At 39.7% G+C, this 24,634-nt stretch overlaps 1 protein-coding gene across 2 annotated transcripts in view; it reads left to right on the forward strand.

Annotated features, from left to right (window-relative positions):
* The window catches only part of LGR4 (leucine rich repeat containing G protein-coupled receptor 4), a 75,608-nt gene extending 57,191 nt beyond the window's left edge, over window positions 1–18,417 (forward strand). Inside the window, exons 5-18 of one of the 2 annotated variants that reach the window (XM_058806268.1) lie at window positions 1,814–2,029; window positions 2,657–2,728; window positions 4,176–4,244; window positions 4,811–4,882; window positions 4,969–5,040; window positions 5,687–5,755; window positions 6,325–6,396; window positions 7,559–7,624; window positions 8,206–8,277; window positions 9,086–9,157; window positions 9,845–9,970; window positions 11,751–11,872; window positions 12,420–12,494; window positions 15,473–18,417. In XM_058806268.1, coding sequence (XP_058662251.1) covers window positions 1,814–2,029; window positions 2,657–2,728; window positions 4,176–4,244; window positions 4,811–4,882; window positions 4,969–5,040; window positions 5,687–5,755; window positions 6,325–6,396; window positions 7,559–7,624; window positions 8,206–8,277; window positions 9,086–9,157; window positions 9,845–9,970; window positions 11,751–11,872; window positions 12,420–12,494; window positions 15,473–16,749 — 2,452 coding nt within the window. In that variant the 3' untranslated portion in view covers window positions 16,750–18,417. The remainder of the gene's footprint in view (window positions 1–1,813; window positions 2,030–2,656; window positions 2,729–4,175; window positions 4,245–4,810; window positions 4,883–4,968; window positions 5,041–5,686; window positions 5,756–6,324; window positions 6,397–7,558; window positions 7,625–8,205; window positions 8,278–9,085; window positions 9,158–9,844; window positions 9,971–11,750; window positions 11,873–12,419; window positions 12,495–15,472) is intronic. The other variant, XM_058806269.1, reaches the window with a different exon arrangement.
* Window positions 18,418–24,634: the final 6,217 nt, after the last annotated feature.

Raw genomic sequence — 24,634 nt, forward strand, 5'->3', positions numbered from 1 at the left:
CACTCATCTTAGGAGAGAACTTTCATTGCAGATAATTTTGTAAATTCTCACTTGTAATACATATTTGTTGCTTAATTTGGTGCATTTTTGGACTTTTTATTGCATGGAAATTCAGCTGATGGGTTTTTTTCATAATAATTTGAAACACACAAACTGCATGCATCATGACAACAAACCTCTGTTTTAAGGAAAAAGATGAAGTGTGCTAAATTTGTGATCAGCCTTGTCTTCTTCCTTAACTCTTAGTCAGGGTTGTGTTTTCCCTTTGAATTCTGCATGTCCTTTAAATACTGGGATCAGATCTGTTGTGACTGTGCCTGGGGACAAATGCAGTGAAGTCACTTGGTCCACACTGCCTGCCCAGAGAAGGACAGGATGAAGGGCTGGGGGAAATTACTTCTGAAACTAACCCAGCTAGACTTTCAAAATCATATCTGTTCATGGCTTTAGAAACTGGAGAGTGCTAAGGAATTCCAGAGCTGTGCTGATTTGTATCTTAATGAGCATCCCTGTTACTGGAGGAGGGTGTGTGTTCTGTGTCTCTGCACCATGGCTGGTGCAGCAGTTGTTTCACACCAGTGTGCAAGGTGCTGTCACAGAATCACAGAATAATGAGGTTGGAGGAGACCTCTAAGATCATGGAGTCCAACCCATGCCCTAACACCTCAACCAGACTATAGCACCAAGTGCCATGGCCAGTCTTTTTTTAAACACATCCAGAGATGGTGATTCTACCACCTCCCTGGCAAGAGCATTCCAGTACTTTATTATTCTTTGGGTGAAAGATTTCTTCCTAATATCCAACCTATCCCTTCCCTGATGTAGCTTGAAACTGTGCCCTCTGTTCTCCATCCTCTTTCCTTGTATTTGCAGGGAAGTCACCCTGGTGCAGCTGTGTGGTGACCTGGAGAAGGGCCATCAAATACTGCTCAGTGCTCTCTGCTCTGTGCCTTCTCAGACCCGCTGAGGTCCATGGACTAGGAATGTTTTGCTTCTTCCCAGCATATTGTATAACCTCTGGGTCCTAGATATGTCCCCTTGTCCACCCTTAGTTACTGCAAAGATTAACCCTGTCATGGCTGGAACCAGGACAGTTACTATAGCTAATTTTTCGATTTGGATTCATTTAGGGGAAAAATATGATGGCAAATGCAGTGGTGCACAGTAGGTAATAGTGCTGATGTGCTATTTTGCCTTTTGTTCTGGAGAATGTTAGAAAAGATCAGGGGCAGTGCAGCAATCAGTTGTAGTTGAGATGTTTTAATTTGTGGGATAATTCATAACTTGACTTTCTTCACAAACAGCTTTTAATAATCTTGTTCTCTAAAGTAGGTGCTTTGTTACTGTACAGCAGTGCCACAAACCAAAGCATACAACAGTACACGATGCTGTCAATAAGGGTGACGTAGGGATAATCCATTCAAATGAGTCAATGCCTCTGCAGTCTTAGCCGTGCTGTCAAGCTACTGTTTTAAAGAATTTTTGCTGTGTTTAAAGCTAGGGGTTTTGTGGGAGATGCCTTATAGAGTTATTAATTCATTTTGGTTAGCATTATAAGCATATCAATTTGTTCAAATGTTTTATTAAAAATGTCTGAAAAGTTTATTATGAAACTTTATTTTATAGGCTCTTCATTTGCTTTTGAAAAGGTTTTCATGGATCTTTTAATAACACTTCAAGCTTGGAAGTATTGAATTATTTAAAATAATTCACACATAAGCTTGAACAGAGATGTTGATGAATAGTAGGACTTCAGCTGGGCTTTGCTGCTGTGCAGTTTGAGTTTGCTGATGAATTCTTTGTTCCCCTGCAGGCGTTTAGATGCCAACCACATCACTGCCATCCCAGAGGACAGCTTTGAGGGGCTGCTGCAGCTGAGGCACCTCTGGCTGGATGACAACAGCTTGACAGAGGTTCCCATCTCTCCACTCAGCAATCTCCCCTCCCTGCAAGCCTTGACTCTGGCTCTCAACAGGATAACTCACATTCCTGACTATGCATTCACCAACCTTTCCAGCCTGGTTGTTCTGTGAGTGTTTGTGTTTCACAGGGCACTTGGCTTTTCTCTGCAGTGACAGTTGTAGTCATCCAGGGTGGCACTAAAAATGGATATTTTGCTGTGTTTTAGCTCAGTTGGCCACTGCCAACCTGAGGTGATACCATGTATGGTAGAAAACCTGCTTAAGGTTTGCTAAAGACTTTCTCTTAAACAAAAAGCCACATTGGTTGTGGGTAATGAGATTTGATTTCTGACATCTCATTACATCATGAATACTTCAAAACAATGGTTGTCACAGCTTTCAGAGATACGAAAAGAAGAAAAAATTATTTTAGCTGAAACCTGTCTCTTTGTAATATTAAAAATCTCTGTGGAATAATAAGAAAAATATATTTGATTTCTGTGTTTGCTCTTTTTTATCACATTTCTGGATAGTGATTAAAGATTTAAAATAGGTTGTCCTGACTGCAAGCAATCTATTCTTTTTCCATATGAGGATGAAATATTCTGTCTGGAAGTGAAAGGTATTTTTCAGTGTAATCCATCCCATGCAATGTTTTTTTCCTAAACTGTTTAACCTCTTGATTTCACAGAAATATCTGCTAATTTGTTAACCTATATGAAGTCATTCACTTGTGTTTTGGTTTTGTTTTTCAGACATCTTCATAATAATAAAATAAAAACTATAGGAAAACACTGTTTTGATGGATTAGACAACCTTGAAACCTTGTAAGTATGTTTCCTAAACTAACTTGTGGCTAGTGTCTGTCTCAGTCTCAGCTTAATCAAGGTTGCCATGCTGGTGTGATGAAAGTTTTGCAAATCAGGCGTGTGTGCACTGACAGTTGTGTCCAGCCCAGTTTTGGAGCTGAAGGCTGGTATCAGTGCGTTGCCCCACCAAAAAGGAATTAACTACATTGAGAAGCAGGTAAATACCAGCCTGGGTGAGGTGTCATGCTGGCTGATGTGGCTGCAGTGTTCCCAGCCCTGCTCTAGCTGCTGTACCTTTGCACAGCACTCTGCTGAGCCAGGTGGACAGATCACAGGTGTTTGAGTGGCCCCATGAGTGATAAGGGACACATACTTGTTTCTCAGGTTTCCTGTAGGGTTAAACATCTCTAGGATACGTGGCCAAAGCTGTTGTGTGACAACAGGAGCTTTCTGAGGGAGTCTCAGAGGGCTGCTGCTCCACTGCTCCTCGTCCTGAACCTCCCGAGTGCCTCAGTGGCAAGGACTGGCTTTCAGCTGCTTGGGTCACATTTCTCATTTCCCTGCAGCTCACTCAGAGGATGTCTGATAAGTGGTATCTCCCTCAGCAGTGCCTTTTGATATGCTTTGGGGAATGCCAAATTAGTGAAACTAATGAGGGAGGGCAAGGGCAAGCCAGTGACAAGCTCTGTTAACATGAGGATCTGGGAGGAGTCCAGAGATGCTGCTTACTTCATCTCTCTCACCCTCAACTGAGCAATGACGTGCTGGGTAAATAGATACAGCTGACACAGCACTCTGAAAATGGCTTTGCCATTATTTATTCCATTATAAGGAATAAATATTTATATAATGGAATAAATATACATATTTATTCCATTATAAGGAATCCCTTTTGCAGAGGTCCTGACATTACTGCTGGAACAGTGACAGCTTAACTGAGAATTCAATAGATCCTCATCACCAATCTGTCATGAGGTTTTTCTGTGCTGATAGTCAGTATTTATAATTGGTTTTGCTGCAAGATCTGCTTTTACATAATGGTTTATTTACTGTTTGTTTTATAAAGCCTTAACAAAAGGTATTCTTAGTCAGATGATAGTAAAGAGTAGTAATTTGTATCTGCTTAAAAAAAAATCTTTGAAATCATAGTTCATTTCTGTGTAAATTCTGCTGAAGAAAAATCTATGAGGTATTGAAAAATACGGAGCTTTTCTGTAAGGAAATATTATATGACTTAATAGGAATAGTCCTCTGGGTAATATTAAATATCTTACCTGAGTTATTAGCTGGTTACAAAGTATGTAAAACATCAGAAGATTAAATCTAAATTGAAATTATTCTATGGTCTAGTTAAAGGTGTTCTGAGAACTTTTTTCTTTTGTTGGACTGTCTTAAACAAAAATTACTTTGACAATTCATGGCTACTGTTAAAAATTTTATAATGTTCTTGCTTTATTTCTTCTAGGGATTTAAATTATAATAACATGGTAGAGTTCCCTGAAGCCATAAAAGCACTTCCAAGTCTAAAGGAGTTGTGAGTATTACTTACTCTCCCTTTTTACTGGTTTTCTTTCTCCTTTTCATAAATAAAAAGGGAAAAAAAATCCTGGATTTAAGAATGCTTGACTCATTGTGCAGGAGCCTAAATTAGGTTAAGTTATGCTAAGTGAGGTTATAATTAAAAGAAAATATAATCATCATCTGCAGAGGGCATTGTTGAAAATGATTTTGGAGTTACATAAGCAGGAGAAGCATTAGCATAGGTCTGGATCAGGAGAGGGTTTTGGCCTCCAGGTTTGGTGCTCAAGGGTGCACGTTTTCCTTGTGCCCTCCTTAAGAGATGAGTGGGAAAAGTGAAAGTACAGCATCATGTTGGGTCAAAATAATTCCTTTCTAATGAAATATTTTCAGCTTAGCTGCTGTGCAGTAGACAGAAATCATTAAAATTATTCCTGCAGATGGACTTAGTCCTGTTGCAATCCTTGTTAAGGCAGGATTGGGAATTGAGTAGGTATGATGAAAATGACTACTGGTTGAATCTGCTGGCAGTATACTTTTAAATGCTAATGTTTAAGTGTTTTTCTTTGCTATTATCTTTAGGGGATTTCACAGTAACTACATTTCCATAATTCCTGATGGTGCATTTGCAGGAAACCCCCTTCTGAGAACGATGTAAGTAGTTTTCACCTGTCTATTTTTAGCCTTTTGCAGACAGTGACTGTAAGAACAAACACTGAAATGTGTTTTTCATTTCCCAGACATTTGTATGATAATCCTTTGTCTTTTGTGGGGAACTCAGCATTTCAGAATCTGTCAGATCTGCATTCCCTGTAAGTACCTTTTTGACAATACTGTACAATAAATAGATATGAAATGTTGTGGCTAAGGACTCAAATTTTCTGGCTCCCTCTTACATAAGAGGGGTTTTTTTCAGTAAGCTCTAATAAATATTCTTATTGTTGGGAATATCTAGTTTCTTAAGAAGCTCTATTAAATATGCTCCACAACTTGTTTATTAAATTACCTTTCATAAAATACATAACCCAAGGCCAAATGCTCAGATTCTTAGTTAAACAATCTGCAGTATGTTTTTTGAGCAGGGATGTACATGGTGAGAATGTTTTGCAGGTTAGTGCATGTATGCTCTTAAAAGATACCACTTCTGGGACTGATGAATAAGCAAAATGGAGTGAGACTTGGAACTGCAAGCTGCACTTTTCATGTGTATTGATAGCACTCTTTGCAGCTTGATGAACTGCAATTCTTTATTCGTGGAGGAGTAATTTATTAAGCAAATGAGTAGCAGAAGAAGCAGTGAAAAGACAGCCTTTCACACATTATTCAAGTATAAAATTTAAAAGCAGTAAGTATGTTAGAATGTCTCCTTGGTGTAAATATCTACCTGATAATAAGACTGAATGTCACAATTCAATTTCATAGTACTTCACACCTCATTTTCATGGGGATTTTTTCCAGGGTCATTCGGGGTGCCAGCATGGTGCAGTGGTTTCCTAATTTGACAGGAACTGTAAATCTGGAGAGCTTGTAAGTGCCTTCTGCAGAAATAAATTCATGGGTTTACCTCTTGGGAAGTAATTGAAATCTGATTAGTGGATCTGGAGAGAAACTGCATGTATGTTCTCTTCCTGTCAATAAATGTACCAGTACAGTTTTCCTCACTGTGATACCTGGGTGACACTTAGTGGGTTCTTGTGGGTTCTTTTTTAGTAGGGGAAGCTTGGAAAAGCCTATGAAAAAGGCTATTGATACTAACCCCCTCTCCCAGAAATGAAAAACAGAAAAATTGTCCTCTTCAAAAAAAAACCAAAAAAAACCCCACCCCACTATAACAAAAAAAAAAAACCAAAAAACACCAAACCCCATAACAAAAAAAAAACAAAACCAAACCCAAAACCAAAAAACCGAAAACCACCACCAACAACAAAAAACCTCCCACAAAACAAAAGCAAAAATATCCCAAACCAACCAAACAAAATTTGGTGGGTGAATCTAGCATCCCAATAGCATTCTGTTCTTATATATCCTTGCTATGCCATCTGTCATAAATAAAACAAGCATTTATATGTGTGGGTTTGTTGGTTTTCCCCCCCCAGAACCCTTACAGGAACCAAGATAAACAGTATTCCTGTTAATTTATGCCAAGAGCAAAAGGTGCTTCGAACTTTGTAAGTATAATATTGTGCCTCGCTTCATGCATCAGAATGTTTTGAAAGAAACTTAAATCTAATTTAAAATAAAAGTGTTGCTTTCAACTTTTCATCCTAGTAGTTCTTCCAAAGTTGGAAATGTGGTTTCTTGATTGTTTTTTGTTTTGATGTAATGCCTTACATTCCTTAAGCAGAGTCCCCTTTATTAGGGGTATGTTGCATTTCTTTCATGTGTTAGAGAGATATGTAAGGTGGTGCTGCAGAGACCAATCTTCAAATTTATTGTGCCACCACTCATTGTTAACAGAAATGTACTCAACTGCATTCAGATGTTAAAGAAGAGTTTAGTTACAGAGCTTCAACTTCTGGTGTTCAGGAGCAGAGGAGAGAGCATCAGGAACCAAAGAAATGGAGATAAGAGTTAGGAAGAACATGGCAATGCAAAAGCTTTTGCATTGAAATGGAGATAAGAGTTAGGAAGAACATGGCAATGCAAATGCAAAAAAAAAAAGCAAAAAGACATAAAAACCAGTGAGGATGTGTTAAAATTAATGCAAAAAACCCCAAACTGGTAACGGAAACCATTAGGGGATGGGAACAAACCATGTTTGCAAAGGATGCACACAGGAAAATGTGAAACAAAAACAAATCCTGAAAAATGGAGGAGAAAAAATACATTCTGTTTGATAGAAGAAAAACAGGAGAGAAAAAATGATGAGGTGGGATTTATTTTCTACCAGCCATTTACCTTGCAAATAGAAATTTTAAGGTTGTTTGCTTGTTTCTAGTCTTTTTTTTCTTCATTCTTTCACAGAATATTCTGAACTTTCCTAGCTTTGCTTAAGCACACTAAACAAAATTGGCACCGAATTTGTATGCTTTACATGCAATTTACTTAGTTTATTCTAAAAAAGCAGGTTATGAATAAATTTTTTAGATTATAACTCTCAGAATTCAGGGAACGTATCCTGAATGTTTTTAGGATATGTGTGTAGTGAGATGTAGAGTTCATACTTGTGATATCCTCTGTGATTTTTCTCTAAACTACCCTTGGTTTCTTAGCAGAATGGTACTAACAGGATGATTTTTCTGTCAATCTGTTTAATAGTTACAAGTGATGAGATATTTCAAATAGAAAGGAGTTGAACTAAGCACTCTTCTCCCATTTTCTGTTTTGAAGGGACTTGTCTTATAACAATATCAAGGACCTCCCAAGTTTTAAGGGCTGTCACACCTTGGAAGAAATGTAAGTAGAAATAAGTGTTGTTTATTTTTCTAAACTCTTTAGTATTCTGAGACCACATCTCTAGAGATGTTTTTGCTTCATGTTTGATCCAAATTTTTAAAAATTAAGGACATTAAAAGATAGATCTCATGAGAATTCTCTGCCTTTCTTAATTATCTAATGCTTAATTATTCCTGTGACACAAAAGTAATGAAAGACACAGCTTAATCCTGCATTTCATAGTAGTATTGCTATGCACATAAATGGAATGGTTAGAATATGCCCAAAGACTCCATGCAGAATGGAGAGTTGTTTTAAATTTCAGTATGACTCTTTAGGGTTCACAAAGTGTTACTTTTAGCTTGTAAGTAATTCAGGCCACACTTAATAGTTTCTTCTAAATTAAATGAGCTGTGAATTGGGATTGGGCAGAGATGCCAGGAAAAAGTGCTCCATGGTTGTATGAACATAGCTGATGCAAAACATTTGACAGTCTGTCTGGGAGGGGGAATGGGTAAAGGCTAAAGCCATCCATTAGCAGACACCAAGCTACCCTTTGAAGTCAGCTAATAAAGTTCTGTTTCTGCTTCTTCCCTTTGCAGTTCCTTACAGCATAATCAAATCCATGAAATTGCAGAGGACACCTTTCAAGGACTATCCTCCCTTCGTGTCCTGTGAGTGCAGATGTCGCTGCATGCTGAGTAAAACAAGATCCTGGTTTTGATTCCCATGTAAACTGATGTCAGGATTTGGTGTTACAAGTTTGATTGATGGCAAAAGGCCAGCAGCCAGTTTCAGCCCTGTTCCTTCTATTCTCCATTATATTTTTCTAGCCTATGAAAATATTTTTATAAATATTAAGTCTAAAAGAATGAGATTTTTTTCAGTGGTCCAATATTTTGCATTGTAACTGTATTAGTTCGTTATGTAGTATTTGTTGGAGAGATGCTATCTATTTTCCTCAGGAGAAGCATATAAGTAAACAATTATCTTCTCCCCTTACAACTCAAGCTGTATTAAGTTAGCAGCAAGAACAATCCAGAAATAGACAAGTATTTTAAGAAGAATGTTATTACTCATGGTGGTCCAGCAGAAGCTGGAGCTGGATTTGAAATGCAGCAAACCAGATGCTCCTCTGCTTGTTTTTTTGTTGTCTTCCCCTACCTCTGCCAACATGCCCTGCTATAGATGCAGTTGTCACCAAAGTGGTCATCCTGGCACCTTCATGCTGGGAATAGGTGATGCCAGAGGCAGCCTCTGCCTTGGGAGAGGGAGCAGGAATGGGAGATGAGGTGGAGCAGGATACAGCTGCATTACCAAGGAATTTGGCTGCCATTGCACCTGGCTGAATGGGAAGAGAGGGGATATGTTCTGCTTTTCTGATATAGCCATGATGTATTTGGCACCTTAGCTTTTTTCTCAGTACAGTGGCTGTTACAGTTGGTGAAACTGCCAAATAATCTCCTTTGGCATTCATTGCAGGGACCTCAGTAGGAATCGGATCCATCAGATCCACAAGGGAGCTTTCATCACTCTTGGAGCTCTTCTTAACCTGTAAGTAGGCTGTTCTGTGCAGTCACCTCCTCTCTCTAGCATTCTGCTGCTGAGCTAATAAATCTTTTTAGCTTAAAAGTGATGCTGTCAGACATATTTTATGAAAAATGCTTTCATTAAGATTGTTCTCCTGAGAAGCTGAGAGGCCTCAGAAACGAAATGTAAACAATAATTATCTGCTGCTGTGGAATGCAACAGGTGCATCTTTGATTGGTCTCATGTGGTTGTTTTTAATTAATGGCCAGTCACAGTCCAGCTGTCTCGGACTCTCTGGTCAGTCACAAGATTTTATTATCATTCCATTCCTTTGCTTGCTAGCCTTCTGATGAAATCCTTTCTTTCTTTAGTATAGTTTTAATATATAATTTTCTTTTAATATAATAAATGTCATAAAATAATAAATCAGCCTTCTGAAACATGGAGTCAAGATTCTCCTCTCTTCCCTCATGCTGGGGACCTGCAAACACCACCACATGATGTGTTCATCATTTGTTTAATACCTGTGAATCAAGAAGGCTCCTGCTAGCCGAATACATGCAGGGCACACTTCTTTAGAGTGCCCTGTGCACTAACAGGCATTTCCAGACCACAGCCTGGTGTGATAAAGCCCTTCCCTACTTTAATGAAATGTGGGCCAGAGGGTCTTCAAACTTACTTTGTAACACGGTGTTAATACTCACATTCCAGAGACCTGAGTTTCAACGAGCTCAGTTCAGTTCCAGCTGAAGGATTGAGTGGCCTGAACCAGCTGAAACTCACAGGCAATTCTGAGCTGAAGGAAGCTTTGGCAGCCAAGAACTTCGCCAAGCTGCGGTACGTTGGTGAAGAGCAGCCCAGGGTGCTTGCAGTGCCCAGCAGTGCTGTGCCCAGCAGGCTGTGCTGAACGGAGCCAGGGTGTGCAGCGCCCGTGGCAAATGGTCTGTGCTGAGTCCTGCGGGCCCTCAGTGCTGCTCTGCAGAAAGGGCATCTTGTGGGAACCCAGGAAATTCCTCTGGCTGCCCTGGAGGGCTCGAGACCTTGTCAAGGGGCTCAGAGACCTTGGCATGGAGCCCAAGACCTGTGCCTTTGATCTTGACCCATGAAAAAACAATTACCAACCTTTATATGAAGAATTGCAAGTCAAAAGAGTTTAAGTAGAATGATAATGAATTTATCACAGGGTGAAAAATAGATTTTTTTGGGTTTTTAGAATGGGTGTCAGGGTCCCAAGATGGAGGAATTTGGGCGTGCCCTGTCCTCCTTCTTTCTTCTTCTTGGCCTCCACCTTCTGCTGTGATCTTGGCATTTTTAGATTGGTTTAAGGTAGAAGCTCACTGTCTAACATAGGTGATAGGTATTGGGAAGTTATTGCAAATAGTGTACATGTAATTTTTAGTATAAAAAGACAACACTGCCTTTTGAGCTGGGCAGAGTGCCTCTGTCCAACTTGCTGAGCAGACCTCGGCAGGACAGGAGAAATAATTTTATAGGCAAGAAACAATAAACAACCTTGAGAACGAGAACTGAAGCGTTTTGACTCCTTCTTCGACCGCCAGGCTGGGAAAAGAGACTTTCTAAAACATCTCAGGGTCACTCTGACCAGCAGAGATTCTCAGAGCATTTGACTGCTCTGGTGTACAAGCCAGTTACAGATAATTTTCCTGGGGTTTTTTAATATCCTCCACCACTTTTCAGGCAAGATGTCATCTGGTTTGAGAGTAGTGCTTTGGGTAGATTTCCATTTGTTACTGAACTGAGTACATCTGTGTTTCACAGTGAGGAAAACAGGAGCAGACAGGCACGTGTCTGATCACACAATCACCATGCTTTATATATATTTTCTAGGAGGCAAATGATAAGAATAAAAATAACCATTCAAATAGAAACCTGTAATTGATTTCTATGGGAGATGGATCAGACAGTGATGAACTGTTTTCCATCTCACAAAGATCTTTCTGCACATTTAGAAGAAGCAGTCTGATGTTCCTCCTAAATATTTTCAAGAAGATAATTCAGGATAGTTGATATTGTAGTCCTGAGTGAAAAAAATTAGATTCTGGTCTGCTATTCCCTCGTTGTTTATGTGGTTTTTTTAGAACTCTGTGTGAAGATGTACTTCTTCTCTGCCAGAATAACAGTATGTACCATTTCTGCCAAACACACAAAAATTAGAAATCTTTTTTTGATATCACAGAATGAAGAGTGAGAAGGAAAGATGTAACACAAGGTTTTGGTCATCTGGGAATTAACTTTCTTACAAAACAGTTACTCTTTAATTAGCTTACTTAATTAGGATTCACTGTAATTTTTACAGTGATGCCACAAACTAACCCTGATCAGAATTTGGTTTGTATATGGAGTAGAAAGAATAGTAGAGAGCTAAATATCATCATCTTTGTACTTCTCACTTGTATACATCACCTGTCCTTTATCTCAGTGCAAGAGTTCATTAGAAATGCTTATACCAATTTGAAACAGCTTTTATCAGCCACTGTGAGAAAAAGGAAGATTTGAGTTTAGCACTGAAGTGTGCTACTAAAATATTTTTAATAGGTGGTAGTCTTAACTTTGGTTACAAAGTTTAATGGTCTTCCTTGTCCTGCCTGTATTTCAGGTCACTCTCTGTACCTTATGCTTATCAGTGCTGTGCATTTTGGGGCTGTGATTCTTACCTAAACTCCAATGCTGAAGATTCCAGTCACCAAGATCAAGGTGCCTTGATGGATCACGAGAAGGGTAAATGTTTCATGTACTTAACCAGCAGTATTATTTTGTACCTGACTAGAATAACAGTGTGTGTTACCTTTGAATAAGGGAATAGGAAAAATAGAACTCTTTATAGGGATGCAGAAGAGGTCTCTGAAAGTGCTTAGCAATTGCTTTCAAATCAGCAGTGCCATGTTTCTTCCAAACACATGAAAGATATGCTGGACACTGCAAGACTTGCCTGTCTGAAAAAATAGTAATTTTTAAAAAAAGTCAAACTGCAGATATTGCTTCTGTCATGGTTTTATTGTTCTCAGTGTTTCAGCCTTTCTATTCAGATAGGACTTGTCCTTCCCCTGACTACTTCAGGCTCCACAGATCCTTCCTTTCTTTGCCTGGTTACAAAGCCTTGTGAGCAGAAATTTCTGCACTGAGCATCTTGACCTTATGTGGCAAACCAGAACCACTTCACTTATTACAAGGCTCAGGTGTCAGTGAACTACTTCCATCCTAGGCAACTTCACTGCCATTTCCCTTAGTTTTCTTCCTACAACTAACATGTTTTTCACTTTTACAGCTAATGCAGATATTCTAAGAAATGAGAAAAATGAGGAATTGGGACAGACTATTATTCACTGTACACCAGCAACAGGTAAATCTCCTCATGTGCTTTAGCCACACTGAACTTCAGGCATGGTGTTACGCAGAGAGTTGTGTGAATTAGATCTTTGATTCCTGGTAGTCATTCTGTACACAGAAGATTAAATTCTCGAGTGCTTTCAGTGATTAGATGTCAGTGTTGTTTTGGACAAGCAGTCACAAAGATCTGACTCAGCTTTAGACACATAGCCCTTCATTGGAGAGCTGTGCTAGGAAAAATACCAAAATTTCTTTCCATAAGCAAAATAATCAAAGACTGTAATGCTTATATTTGGAGTCTGCTAATGCCCTGCTTCCTAATTCTGCCTTATTTCTCCAAGGAGCTGTCTGGAGCAGAGACTGTGTGAATGCTCATCTGTTTCAGTGAGAGTTCAGCCTGTGCTTTAAAAGCTTAACTCAAACTGCTGTCTATCATTGGTGGTTTTAAGGAAGCTTGATGTCTTTGCAGGAGAGAGAATGAGGAGCAGCCACGTGATCTGTTCCCCAGCCCTGCTGTAGGTGCATTAACTGTGAGCAGAGGGCTGGAGCAGGCAGCAGCATCTTAAACTGCTCAAGACACTTGTTCAGTGAACAGTCTTATTGGCATGCCAGACTTACTCTAAGTCAGGCTTGAACAGTCCAGGAGTGTTGCAAGTCTTTGATCTTGCAATGAATATTTTCATTCTAGGCAGCTATGTTTCTGCCCTTCTGTTTCTTTTACTCAGACTGCCAGTTTCTGTACACGGTTCCCCTCAGCTCCTGAAGCACTTGCTGTGGTGCCTCTTGCTTTCTTGCTTTTTTTGCCTTTGCCTCTCCAGAGGTTTCCTTCCCTACCTCCTGTACCATTTTGTCTGCATAAACAGGAACACACAGATACGCTATGCTTCCAATGAAGTTACTCCTGGGTGAGCAGGAGCTTTCCAAGTCTTACTTCTTTCTCTTCTCCTAACTACTATTTTATGTTATGAAAATCTGTTTATCTTTTGAGCTAGCTCTGCCTTTAGTATCCAGAATACCATAAGGATTTCTTGATCACAGCCAAAAAAAAACTGTAGTCAGAAAGTCAAATATATTAATGTAATTGTACATAATCTAAAAGTTAATTTGTTAAAGGTGCTTATTTGCTTTTGATCTCCTGTTTACAGAATGAGAATTAAGATGGTGTGTTACATCGTTAAATTTTGGAAGTTTTTAGCTCATTCCTTTTGCCCATGCCAGAAATGCTGTAGTAGGTCTAGAAGAAAGAGCTTGTTCCACAAGTTCACTGTTTGCCTTGTTTTTCACCCGTCCCTCTTGTACTAACAAGTTTCTATGCCATGCTGCCATCTGCTCATTGGATACTCCACCCACCATGTCAGTTCTGAATCACTGCTCAGCCTGGACATCCACTTTGCACCTTGCCTAAAGAATGGATTGCTGAGCAGTGGTGCTCAAGGAGCTCTAGTTTGCTGAAACATCCTTCCAAAAGTGAATTTTTGCCCCATCCCAGCATGGGCTGGGAATATCAGCGTGAGAGGAGGGTAAAACATTTAACCCAAAGGATTTGGGAGAAAGGCAGGAAAGGGTAGTGGATTTTATTTGTCTCAAGTACAAGTACTAGAAAAATTGCTTCAAATTGATTTTTGGAAGCACAGAATTGATATTTTAAAATTTCATAAGCAGGAAGTTGTTTTTATTTTTAAGTAGATCAGCATAGCAGGTAGTGTTGTTTCACACAAATGTATTGTAAGGTTAATTGATGTTTTACTTGGGAGTACCTGCTAAAAAGGGGTTTTACTCCTGATTTTCTGATAATCTGGTGGGCTTCATTATTTTCTGCCCAAAAATGAAGCTTGACCATTTAAACAAAAAGATTTTTTTTTTGGCTTGTCAGTTCATTAATTTCTGGAAGTTGCTTTAGGCCTTGGGAGATTTTTGCACTGCCATTGAATCATTCTTGGCAGTTCTGTTCCTGCCCACACCAAGGATGGGTTGTCCTTACCTTTCCCCTGCCTGGAGGAAAGGCAGTGCAGCACAGAGCCAGCTCTCAGTCACAGGCTGACTCCAGCCCAGAGGCTCCAGCCTTTGCAGCCTGGCATTTTTCATCTGCTCCCCGAGTGCTCCTCAGCTGCAGGGAGGGATCCTCAGCTACTGTTCTTAGGACTATTAGAGGTGCCTAATGGGGATATAGGAGAGGTTAAATTCTTCTAATTGTTACTTAAAATCAGTAGGATTTTCCTATGGAATAAATGGCAATTAGGGGAATTAGAAGGGTATGCAGTAATAGTGACCTTTGTTCTTTGTCTTGTCTCCTTTATTTTGTTTGTTGGACTTTTTTATTATGTAAGCTGTTTTAAAGTGGCAAAAAAGAAGAAAAAAAAAAACTTTTTCATATAACTTTTCAAGCTCACAGTGCCCTTCAGTGGTGGGCTGGGGGACAGGGCTTGTGGTAAATTCCTGTCCTTATTAAAGCTGCTTAAATTGAATTTGTCTGCTGTTCTACAGATGTTTCCTTGTCACCAAAAGTTACTCCCGAAGGCATGTCTGTGAATAATTTTTTGAGAGAACATGTTCTTTCTCAAAAAATTTTCTCCCTTACAAGGGGATTGTGGACATTGACTTTTGTATTTTTTGCCATTCTTTTCCATAAAGTATAAAATCTACATAAAATAAAAAATTATTAATAAAAGCTTTTATTTATTTATTATTATTTTTTTATTATTAATAAAAGCTATTTTGAATTCGTAATTAAGTTTGTTTAGCTGGCTTGTTTATACAAAATGTTCTCAAGTGACCATTCACTGCAGTAATTATTATTTCAGGCATAATTAATTAGTAAATAACTCCAGCAGAATAGTTTGCTTTCAGCTGACCTATTAGCAGTTCAGCTGTGTATTCTATTCATGAATTAATGAGGAGTTCACTTTTAAGACCGTCTCAAAATCTTGCTTATTAAGGCAGAATCTTTTCTTAAATTGGTTGTCCTTCTGTTTGTTTTTTGTTTTCTTCTAGGTGCTTTTAAGCCTTGTGAATATTTATTGGGCAGCTGGATGATTCGCCTTACTGTCTGGTTTATTTTTTTGGTCGCTTTGTTCTTCAACCTGCTTGTCATGTTAACAATATTTGCATCCTGTACTACATTGCCATCTTCCAAACTGTTCATAAGCCTGATTTCTGTCTCTAACTTATTTATGGGAGTCTACACTGGTATTCTAACTTTCTTGGATGCTGTATCTTGGGGAAGATTTGCTGAATTTGGCATATGGTGGGAGACTGGCAGTGGTTGCAGAATTGCTGGGTTTCTTGCCGTTTTTTCATCAGAAAGTGCCATTTTTTTCCTGATGTTGGCAGCTGTTGAACGGAGCTTGTCTGCAAAGGAGTTTATTAAAAAGGGGAAAAGCAACCGCCAAAAACAATTTCAAATCGCAGCATTTTTTGCTTTCCTGTGTGCTCTGGTAGCGGGCTGCTTACCGCTTTTTTATAAAGCAGAGTACTCAGCATCACCCCTTTGCTTGCCCTTCCCCACTGGAGAAACACCTTTGTTAGGTTTCACAGTAACTCTGGTGCTGCTGAATTCCCTAGCGTTTTTGCTGATGGCTGTTATCTACACTAAACTCTACTGCAACTTGGAGAAGGAGGATCTCTCCGAGAACTCCCAGTCCAGCACCATTAAGCATGTGGCTTGGCTAATCTTCACCAACTGCATCTTCTTCTGTCCTGTTGCCTTCTTCTCCTTCGCACCGCTGATCACGGCCATTTCTATCAGCCCCGAAATCATGAAGTCTGTCACTTTGATATTTTTCCCTCTGCCTGCTTGCCTGAACCCGGTCCTCTACGTGTTCTTCAATCCCAAGTTCAAGGAAGACTGGAAGGTGCTGAGGCGCCAGCTGAGCAGGAGGAGCGGGGCAGTGGCCATCGCCACGGGCGCCCAGGGGGACGTGGCGCAGGACTTCTACTACGACTGCGGCGTTTACTCGCACCTGCAGGGCGGCAACGTGGCGCTGTGCGAGTGCTGCGAGTCGCTCCTGCTCTCCAAGGCCGTGCCCTGCAAACATTTAATGAAGTCACAGAGCTGTCCGGCGCTGGCCGTGGCGCCGTGCCCCAGGCAGGAGGGCTCCTGGTCGGACTGTGGCACGCAGTCGGCGCACTCGGACTACGCGGACGAGGACGACTCCTTCGTGTCGGACAGCTCGGACCAAGTGCAGGCCTGCGGCCGCGCCTGCTTCTACCAAAGCAGGGGCTTCCCCCTGGTGCGCTACGCCTACAACATCCCCAGGATCAAAGACTGACAAGGCTCTCTGCCCTCAGCTGTTCCAGTAAAAGAGGTATCGTGTTTGGCAGACTGTCACCTGTTTTGACCTTTCAAGCAGGAAGCACTTTTGGAATTGTTATTTAGTGTCATTTGTAAAGAAGGGAAGTGGGCGGTAACTTCTTGAGCCATACGTTTTTTAAAAAAGTAAATAAATCGATTGCCCTGACTGTAAATAATTGGTAAACCAAAATTGTTGCCCAATATTTTTACTCTTTTCACAAAATAGTTGTTTCTTTTATACAGTTTTTACGTGCTAATAGTGTGTTTCCACATCATATTGCAGTCATACTTTGCTTCTTCTGGTGGTGAGGTAAGTTCTTTTTTTCCCCCCCCCCCGACAAAGCACAATATAAAGGACAGCTGTTTAATATTATAGAAATTATTTTTTAATGTGACTTTTCTATAATTAAGCAAAAAAAATCTATTGCTAGCTTTGTATAGTATATTCAGCATTGAATCTCAGGATGCATTTTATTGCAGGGCCAAAAAAGGGATTAATTCTCCCATATGTAACTGTGACAGCAATATCAGAATACTGTGTTTGTTTTGTATTTTAGCTAATGTTCAATTAAAAAAAAAAAAGTTTGTTGCAGTAAAGTACTTGTAATCCAATATTCTGTAGATTTATTGGAATCAGAGTATTAACAGCTGTCAGGAACAGTAGGGTGAAACACATTTTGCCAGTGATGGCACATCACTTCAGGTGAACCACACAAGTTTGTTCAGTATTAGGAGTCGAGTGGCAGCACTGGCAGCAGGGAGGGGTGCGGGCTGGCAGCAGAGCTGCCCCTGCACACAGCTCGTGTCTGTGCCATCAGGCTGCCAGTGCTCTGCAGCCTGCTCAGTGTCACAGCACTCCAGGAATACCTATGACAGGCTGAGGTTTCAGGAAATGGAGGGAAAATGCAACGCAATTTGGCACTGAAAAAAAAAGCATTTTTCCAATATACTTTACTGACAGTGAAGTACACTGTGCAAAGTCACTGATTTACACCTAAATCAGTGCAAGCTTTTTAAAGCATTAAAGTTCTGAGACCCAAGTGATTTAAGTACAACCAGCGATCAATTTTATATATTTAGTTTAAAATATGATCAATACAAATTTAATAATGCATGATTAAGTAATTATGTAAGGTTTTTGGACGATACATTAGATCAAGAGTTAATCCACTGCCATTCCAGTTACTCTGGAGAAATTATTGTTAAGATCTAAAGCTAGATTGCTGTTTTGAGAATTAAACTGTACATACTGTTCATACAATGAATTTTTATCTTTGTATTGTAAGTTATTTGATAGAACCCATGATGGGAAATGTGGCTTCAGTTCATTTTGTTAATTAAAGCTACCTCCTAAACAATAGTGGCTGCCAGTAGCAGAATGTTTAAAATGTGGTTTATGTACTTTTTTCATTGTAAATAGATGTGGTTGTATATTGTCACTATAATAAAAACAGGATCCTTGTATATCAAAATCATGTAGTTTGTACAAAGTATGGGAGGAATATTTACTGTGTGCTGTTAATTTTTTAAGCCAAAATATTCAAGTGTAAAAAGGGAAGAAAACCATCCAAGAGTTGTTAATTCTTATATTTACACTCATGAATATTACGTCTTCAATTAGCATGGAATGTTACACTAAAGCAAATAAAGGGTACATGAATACCTATGGTTATTTATCTCTGTTTTTCAAAGGTTAAAGCTGAAAACAGTGCACATGTAGAGTTACTGAGCATAAATAATGTCTCATCTGCTCTTGGCTACATGTAGTGAAAGTTTCAGGAAAGAACTGCCAGAAAAGCAAGAAAGTTGCTAATTTACAAGTGGATCTGATTTCAGAATAATGATTACTCTTGGCATGCAAAAGGTTAAAAACCTTAAATGAAGTATTAGGCCTCTTATGAAGCAATCTTTTGATTAAAGGTGTTGTGTATTGTGTTTCAGTGGAAATGTTTTTAGTATGTTTTGAATAATCATACAGATTATAATTTTCATATTTATACTGCTTAATGTTGAAAACTGTGGGGGTTTTTTGAACCATCACTGTATAAGAGACACAGCTCATCCCACGTTCCCTCTGTTGGCCAACGTGTCAGAGGCAATAAGAATGTTTCTCAAAAAGGACTATCAATGTCAGCTACCATTTCTAATCAGCGGGGAGCCTGTTGTGTTTTCCATGTTCTTACCTGTGGATTTATTTCTTCTGTTCTGCACGCGAGCCTTTGCTGCCGTGCTGTGTACAAAGGTGATGTGATGCATTTGAAGCGCTGGTATTTCGCTGTATCTCAGGATGTTTTTGGAGTTCAGTTACCCTACAATTAACTCTTTAATGCAGTCAGCCCAGTGCCTTGCAGCTGCTGGAGGGGAAGGAATATGAGAGCAGCTCCTGGAGCCGGGCTGTTCAGGAGCAGTGCTGCAGACCTGCCTCTCTCAGCGCGACCTTGTGTGTGACACCCATGGACAATGGCCACGGGAGAATCCAGATAACAACCATCAACTTTCTTTGTGTCTTTGCTGGGGAAGCTGCTCCCAGCCCAGGGCACAGTGCTCAGGTGTTCTCATCCACTGGGAACTTGCTGCTGCTCCAAAAGCAATGTCAAACACATGGGGACAGCTTGCCTTAAAGCTGTTCTGTGTTAGCAGCCTGTGGGATTTTTGTTACCAGTGGCTTTCTGAGCTGTCACCTCAGCAGTCTCTTCAGGTAGGTAGAGCTTCCTAATTTCAGTTTTCAGACTGAAACAAGTGACACCCTTCTGGAGTGCCCACAGAAAATAACTCCTGTGGTTTTCTAGAGTCTAAAGCTAGCTGAAACTGTTCTTACAGCAGTGGCACACATCTTGCCTCTGGACCTCTCCACAGCTGCTATACTGAGCTCCAGTGCTGGGATTAGCAGTCAAAAAGGCTTTGCTGTTGACTAAATGAAAAACAGGGCAAGGAGAGCATTTTGTTGTTGTTTTTCTTCCTTCTGCTGTTGGGAGGAAGCACCTTTTTGCAGGGAGATGGTCACAAATAAAATTGCCAAAGGTATTCCTTATTTTACCTCCATTAAGAGTAATTTCTTAGAGATGGCTATTAGCTTGCTCTGTGGCAATATGCTGGTGAGAGCTCTTTGTTTTGAGATTGAGCTTTTTCATTCTCTTATAAAAATAATGCATCTGCTTTGCAACTTTTTGACCTAGATGCCTTTTGCCTTTTAAAATTTCTTTCCTGTAGAATTTCCTGTTTATTTATGAATTTACTCAGAAATTTCAATCTTACAAAAAGATACTTCAGTAATTCTTTTCACTTTGATTACTATTTTTAAGCCTTCAGTTTCAATTTACAGGGTAATATTTTTAATTAAAAGCACAATGCACAGTTTGTTTTATATGTGCTCTCAATTTTTAAGTACATAAATGCTTTTATCTTTTACTGTTAGCACAAGTTAATTTTTTTAGGAGCTTTTTTTCAATATTACCTTTCACATCTTGTACTGTAGAGTCTGATTTAACACTTGGGTTCAATTGAAGATGATTCCATAAGTGAGGAAGTGAGATGGGATAATGTATCACTGTACAGATTGCTGTTTTCTGTAAGAACTTGGAAGGTGAATGGACATATTTCATACTCCAGTATAAAGTAACAGTGAAGGTTTTCCATAAGAAATACTGTGGTGTTTGCCTATAGGGAATTAATTTTGATTGGAGGGTAACAAAATATGAAGTGCCTCACTGGTTTCCAGTAACAAAAGCATAACCTGTGTTCTGAAAATTCCAGCCCAAAAATCAGCAAGAAAATCTGTTAGTAACTGATGCTTTTTAAAAGAGAGAAAGACTTTATGCAGAACTATTTTCTAGCTAAAGAAGTGAAGGCTGTTCAAAAGCAGGAGGGCTGTGGTCTCCAGCTAGCAAAAAACAGCTGGCTTGAGTGGGAATCCTGCTGGTGATTCACAAAGATGTGATTTTAACCTAAATGTGTTGCATAGAGCCCTTGCACATTCCCTCAGAGAAAAGGAATTCCCATCTGGAGGCCCTGTCCCTCTAAAGCAGAGCCTTCCACATCTGCAGGCAGCAGAACCTGGGCTGGGACTGGCCATGTGTGCAGTGCACTGCAAGGAAGAGAATATATCATACCATGAAGGAGAGTGAAGCAATCCAGGACCTCTCAGGTTTCACAGCCTCTAATCAAGCAGAACTACACATCCAGGCACAAAAATAGCCAGCAGACAAGTACAGGCAGTGTTCTTGAGCTCTGACATGGAGGGTGAGCCAAGTAGCTTTCTCCCTTGCTCCTGTGCCTGCCACAGTATTTTTCCTTATGCTGGAAAATCTCAAGACTTAAGGGGATTTAAATTCAACTATATTTGGTTCAAATTTTCTGCTCTTCAAGGTTGCAAGTAAAAGTATTTTCTTCAAGCTTTTTTTCCCCTTTTGATTATTTTTATGCTTCTGTGTTCCTTAATGTCTAGTGGGGAATTAGACATGACATCTACAAGCAATCTGATCCCCTTCTTTTCATTAAACCTGGCTAGTGTTCATCAAGTTGAACTGAGAAGTTTCCTTCTGCTGGCTGTAGTGTTTTCAGAGACTGACTTCATCAGATTACAGTCCAATTTCTAAAATGGAACGATTTCCTAAACAAGAGTTGGCAAATCAAAGTGCTTAGTGATTCAGAGTAGTTGATTTGTGTCTAGAATATAAATCTTTTCTATGTCTGTTACATACGAATTTGCTTTCTTGATATTTTATGTGTAAAATGCTTTTTTAAATACTGTGGGTGGCTATTGGGGAATACTTTGAGAAATCTGTCACAAGCATTTGGTTGTTCAGACACACTGATTGGCATGAGCATGCAGACAGAAAGTATAGGTCTGTGAACACATCATGCTATTTTTACTCTGAATTTTCTCACTGTTGCTAGATAGCTCTAAGTGCTTATTCTGTAGTCTGTGACAGTGAGCTAGCAGTGAAAGACTGAAGGTAGTTTTTTTAGTTTCTTTAGTGAAAAATTACGATGATTTTGCACACTGGTATCAACGATAGGGGTTGTGTGTGTGTATTTATTCACTTCATTCAGTTGTTTGTGGCAACTTCTGTGCTTCATTGTGGCAGTTTGATTTTGCCTGTGAGTTTTAACAGTGTTGGCATGTAATTCTTGCCAGGGCAGCTGCTTCTGGCATTCAGTTCACAGAATTGGGGATTTGCCATCCTTGCAGTATGCCATTTATTTTGTCAGTCCTTCTGTGGCCATAGAAGTTGTGTAGTGAACCTGCAGGATTGTTGTTTCAATGCTTTTTAACCAAATTACATTGTTTGGGCTCATACCTTTCCTGTGTTAACTAGGGCACAGTGGCTGTGGAGCTGGCTTGACAAGCTGGGCACAATGGTAAGTGGGATACTAACAATATTATGTTTTCACATCTCTTCAAAGTTGGAGTGCTTCTGCCATTCCAGCAGCAATGCTTTAATTCCCCAAAGGGTGAACTGGCTTTTGCCACCCTCCCTGTGGGCACTCTCAGTGCATAAACTCCACTAGCTTGTCCCAATGCTAAGGTTTTTTATGTTAATATAAGCTATTTTCCCAAATACCTGCTCTGGCATCCTGAGAAATTCTCATATTCTGTATAACAGCATTGGAAGGGAATTGACAAGCTGAAATGCTTGTGTTTGGCAAAGTTGCTGCTGCCTCTCCTTGAGACATCCATTTCAGAGTTTCTGGCCATTCCAGGTGATGTAGGTCTCCATTGGAAGTGAGAGATGCCCAGTGCAGTGAGTTCTACAATTCCTCAATTCACTGAGACAACAGCCGGCTTTTCATTTTTCCTGTTCATTTATGATTGTTGCCACTCTTTACTGTGAGATGGGCTTCAACGTCAGGGAAGGTTTTCAGACCTTCCTGAGATGTTTTAAAATTACCTTGGTCTGCAGGCTGTTGAAATAGCTGAGGTTTTCCTGCTGGCCATGACATGGAGCTTTGCTCACAGTGCTTGGGCAGCCATGGAATGGACAACTTTTATGCTGCTTTTATTTCTCAGCTGAATGCAGCACATATACAAAAGTGCCTGTAAAACCACAGGTGGTTTGTGTTGAACAAACCTGAGGCATTGGATTGTGTAACTTGTATCCTAAGAATTCAGACCAATTTCAAATATTCTTGTTGTAACTTGGCATGAAATTTAGATTCTAGTTGTCTGCAATACTTGAATCATCAAATTATTTCAACGGGTATAATTTGTTTGTGAGATACTTTGGCTAATCATACTTAATTCTTTATTTGATGATAATCATAAAATAGCAATCAACAATCTGCCACAACTGGATGGAGTTATTTAAGCATCATGCACATCAGTTTGGTGCATAGTGATGTATTCAATATTCTGGGAGTGCTTAGATCAGAAATGTATTCAGGCCTTTTTTTGTGTTTTTCAGCTTGCTAGAAAACAGTTCTGTATGATTATCAGCAATGCAATAACATGTGTTCTTTTCTTACAGGACACATAATGTTATTTCTCCAGCCTGTTAAAAGTGCAGTTCCTTGTGAAATGGTAAGCCAAATGCAGAAGCTCCGCAGCTGAAGGGGGAAATCCCAAATCCCTTCCACCTCTGCCTCTCCCTCTGAGTCTGTGGCTGTGTTCCTGGTCCCTGTGTTCCTGGTTTTGGCCTCAGCAGTTGTCTTATGCACCCGAACTTTATCTTGCTCAGACCACACATTGTTTGGCCAAATGTTTTTCTACCACCATTTTAGTAAGGTTTTGTGTGGCAATGAAGGGTTCCAAAGAGCAAGAGGGAGGGAGAAGTGCTCCTGAGAGACAGGAGAGATGCAGCCTGTTTGGCAGAGAAAATACAGATTTGGGTGCTTGTCGGTCTGCAGCCCAACCAAACATCCCCACTTAAAATTTTCCAATATGATTATTTTAGGCATCTTTTAGGACTGTTAATGATGGCATTGAGATGTCTCCTCCCTCACAGCACTCATTTTTGGTGGTGGTAATGGGTGTATAGATTTGACAAGCTTTTTGTATCATTCAGCTCCTGAAATTCAATTGTTATGGCAAGTCAATTGCCTCAGATATCACAATTGATTTTCCTGATTAAGACAAAGCATTTCCAATACTATTTCCTATTTTTCAACTTGCCTATCCAATTAAAAATACATTTCTTGTTAAATTCACCTGAAGAATCCCCACAAGAACAATTAATACAGCAGCCAAATTTACACTAATTTTCAAACTTCTGTATCTCATGTGAATATCAGTAATGCTTCTGCTTAGTCAGCCACAGCAAATTTACTCAAAGTTTTATAAAATTTTACCAACTGCTGGAAATTTTACTAACTGCTAAGATAACCAAGTTATCTTCGTGGTTGATGAAATTTGAAGGTAATGGAAAGCTTTGGTTGTGCAAATGTTTGTTGCTGATTCTACTTAAGATTTGGCTGAAAGGCGGGGGGAGAATAAGGGTGGCCCAACATAAGCAATGAAGGGGAACAGTGTTCCTGGGGTTTGGAACCCAAATAGAAGGCTGACAAAGAATGTAGTGGAAAACAAGGATAGGAATATCTATATAGATATATAATCTGACCTATCTATTACATATAGTTGTAGACTCAGTGGAAAATTAACTGATGAGAAGGCAAAGGACACCATTTTCCTAGCAGAGGTGTATGAAAACCAAGCTTTAGAACTTTGAATCAGAAACAAGATAGTAACTGTGAGGATTGAAATGGGATCTTGCAATTGAATGCCAGTATAATTACAGAGTGTTTGAATGTTAAGATGTCTCCTCCTTGTGATCTGTCAGGATTGCCACCTGCAGATGAGGTTGCGGGTCCCTGTTTATGGCACCGGTCCGTGCGCAGAAACGTTGAGGAATAAAGAGCTGCGAGGA

The sequence above is a fragment of the Ammospiza caudacuta genome, chromosome 6 (genome assembly GCF_027887145.1).
Source record: "Ammospiza caudacuta isolate bAmmCau1 chromosome 6, bAmmCau1.pri, whole genome shotgun sequence".
In the NCBI taxonomy this organism is placed as follows: Eukaryota; Metazoa; Chordata; class Aves; order Passeriformes; family Passerellidae; genus Ammospiza; species Ammospiza caudacuta.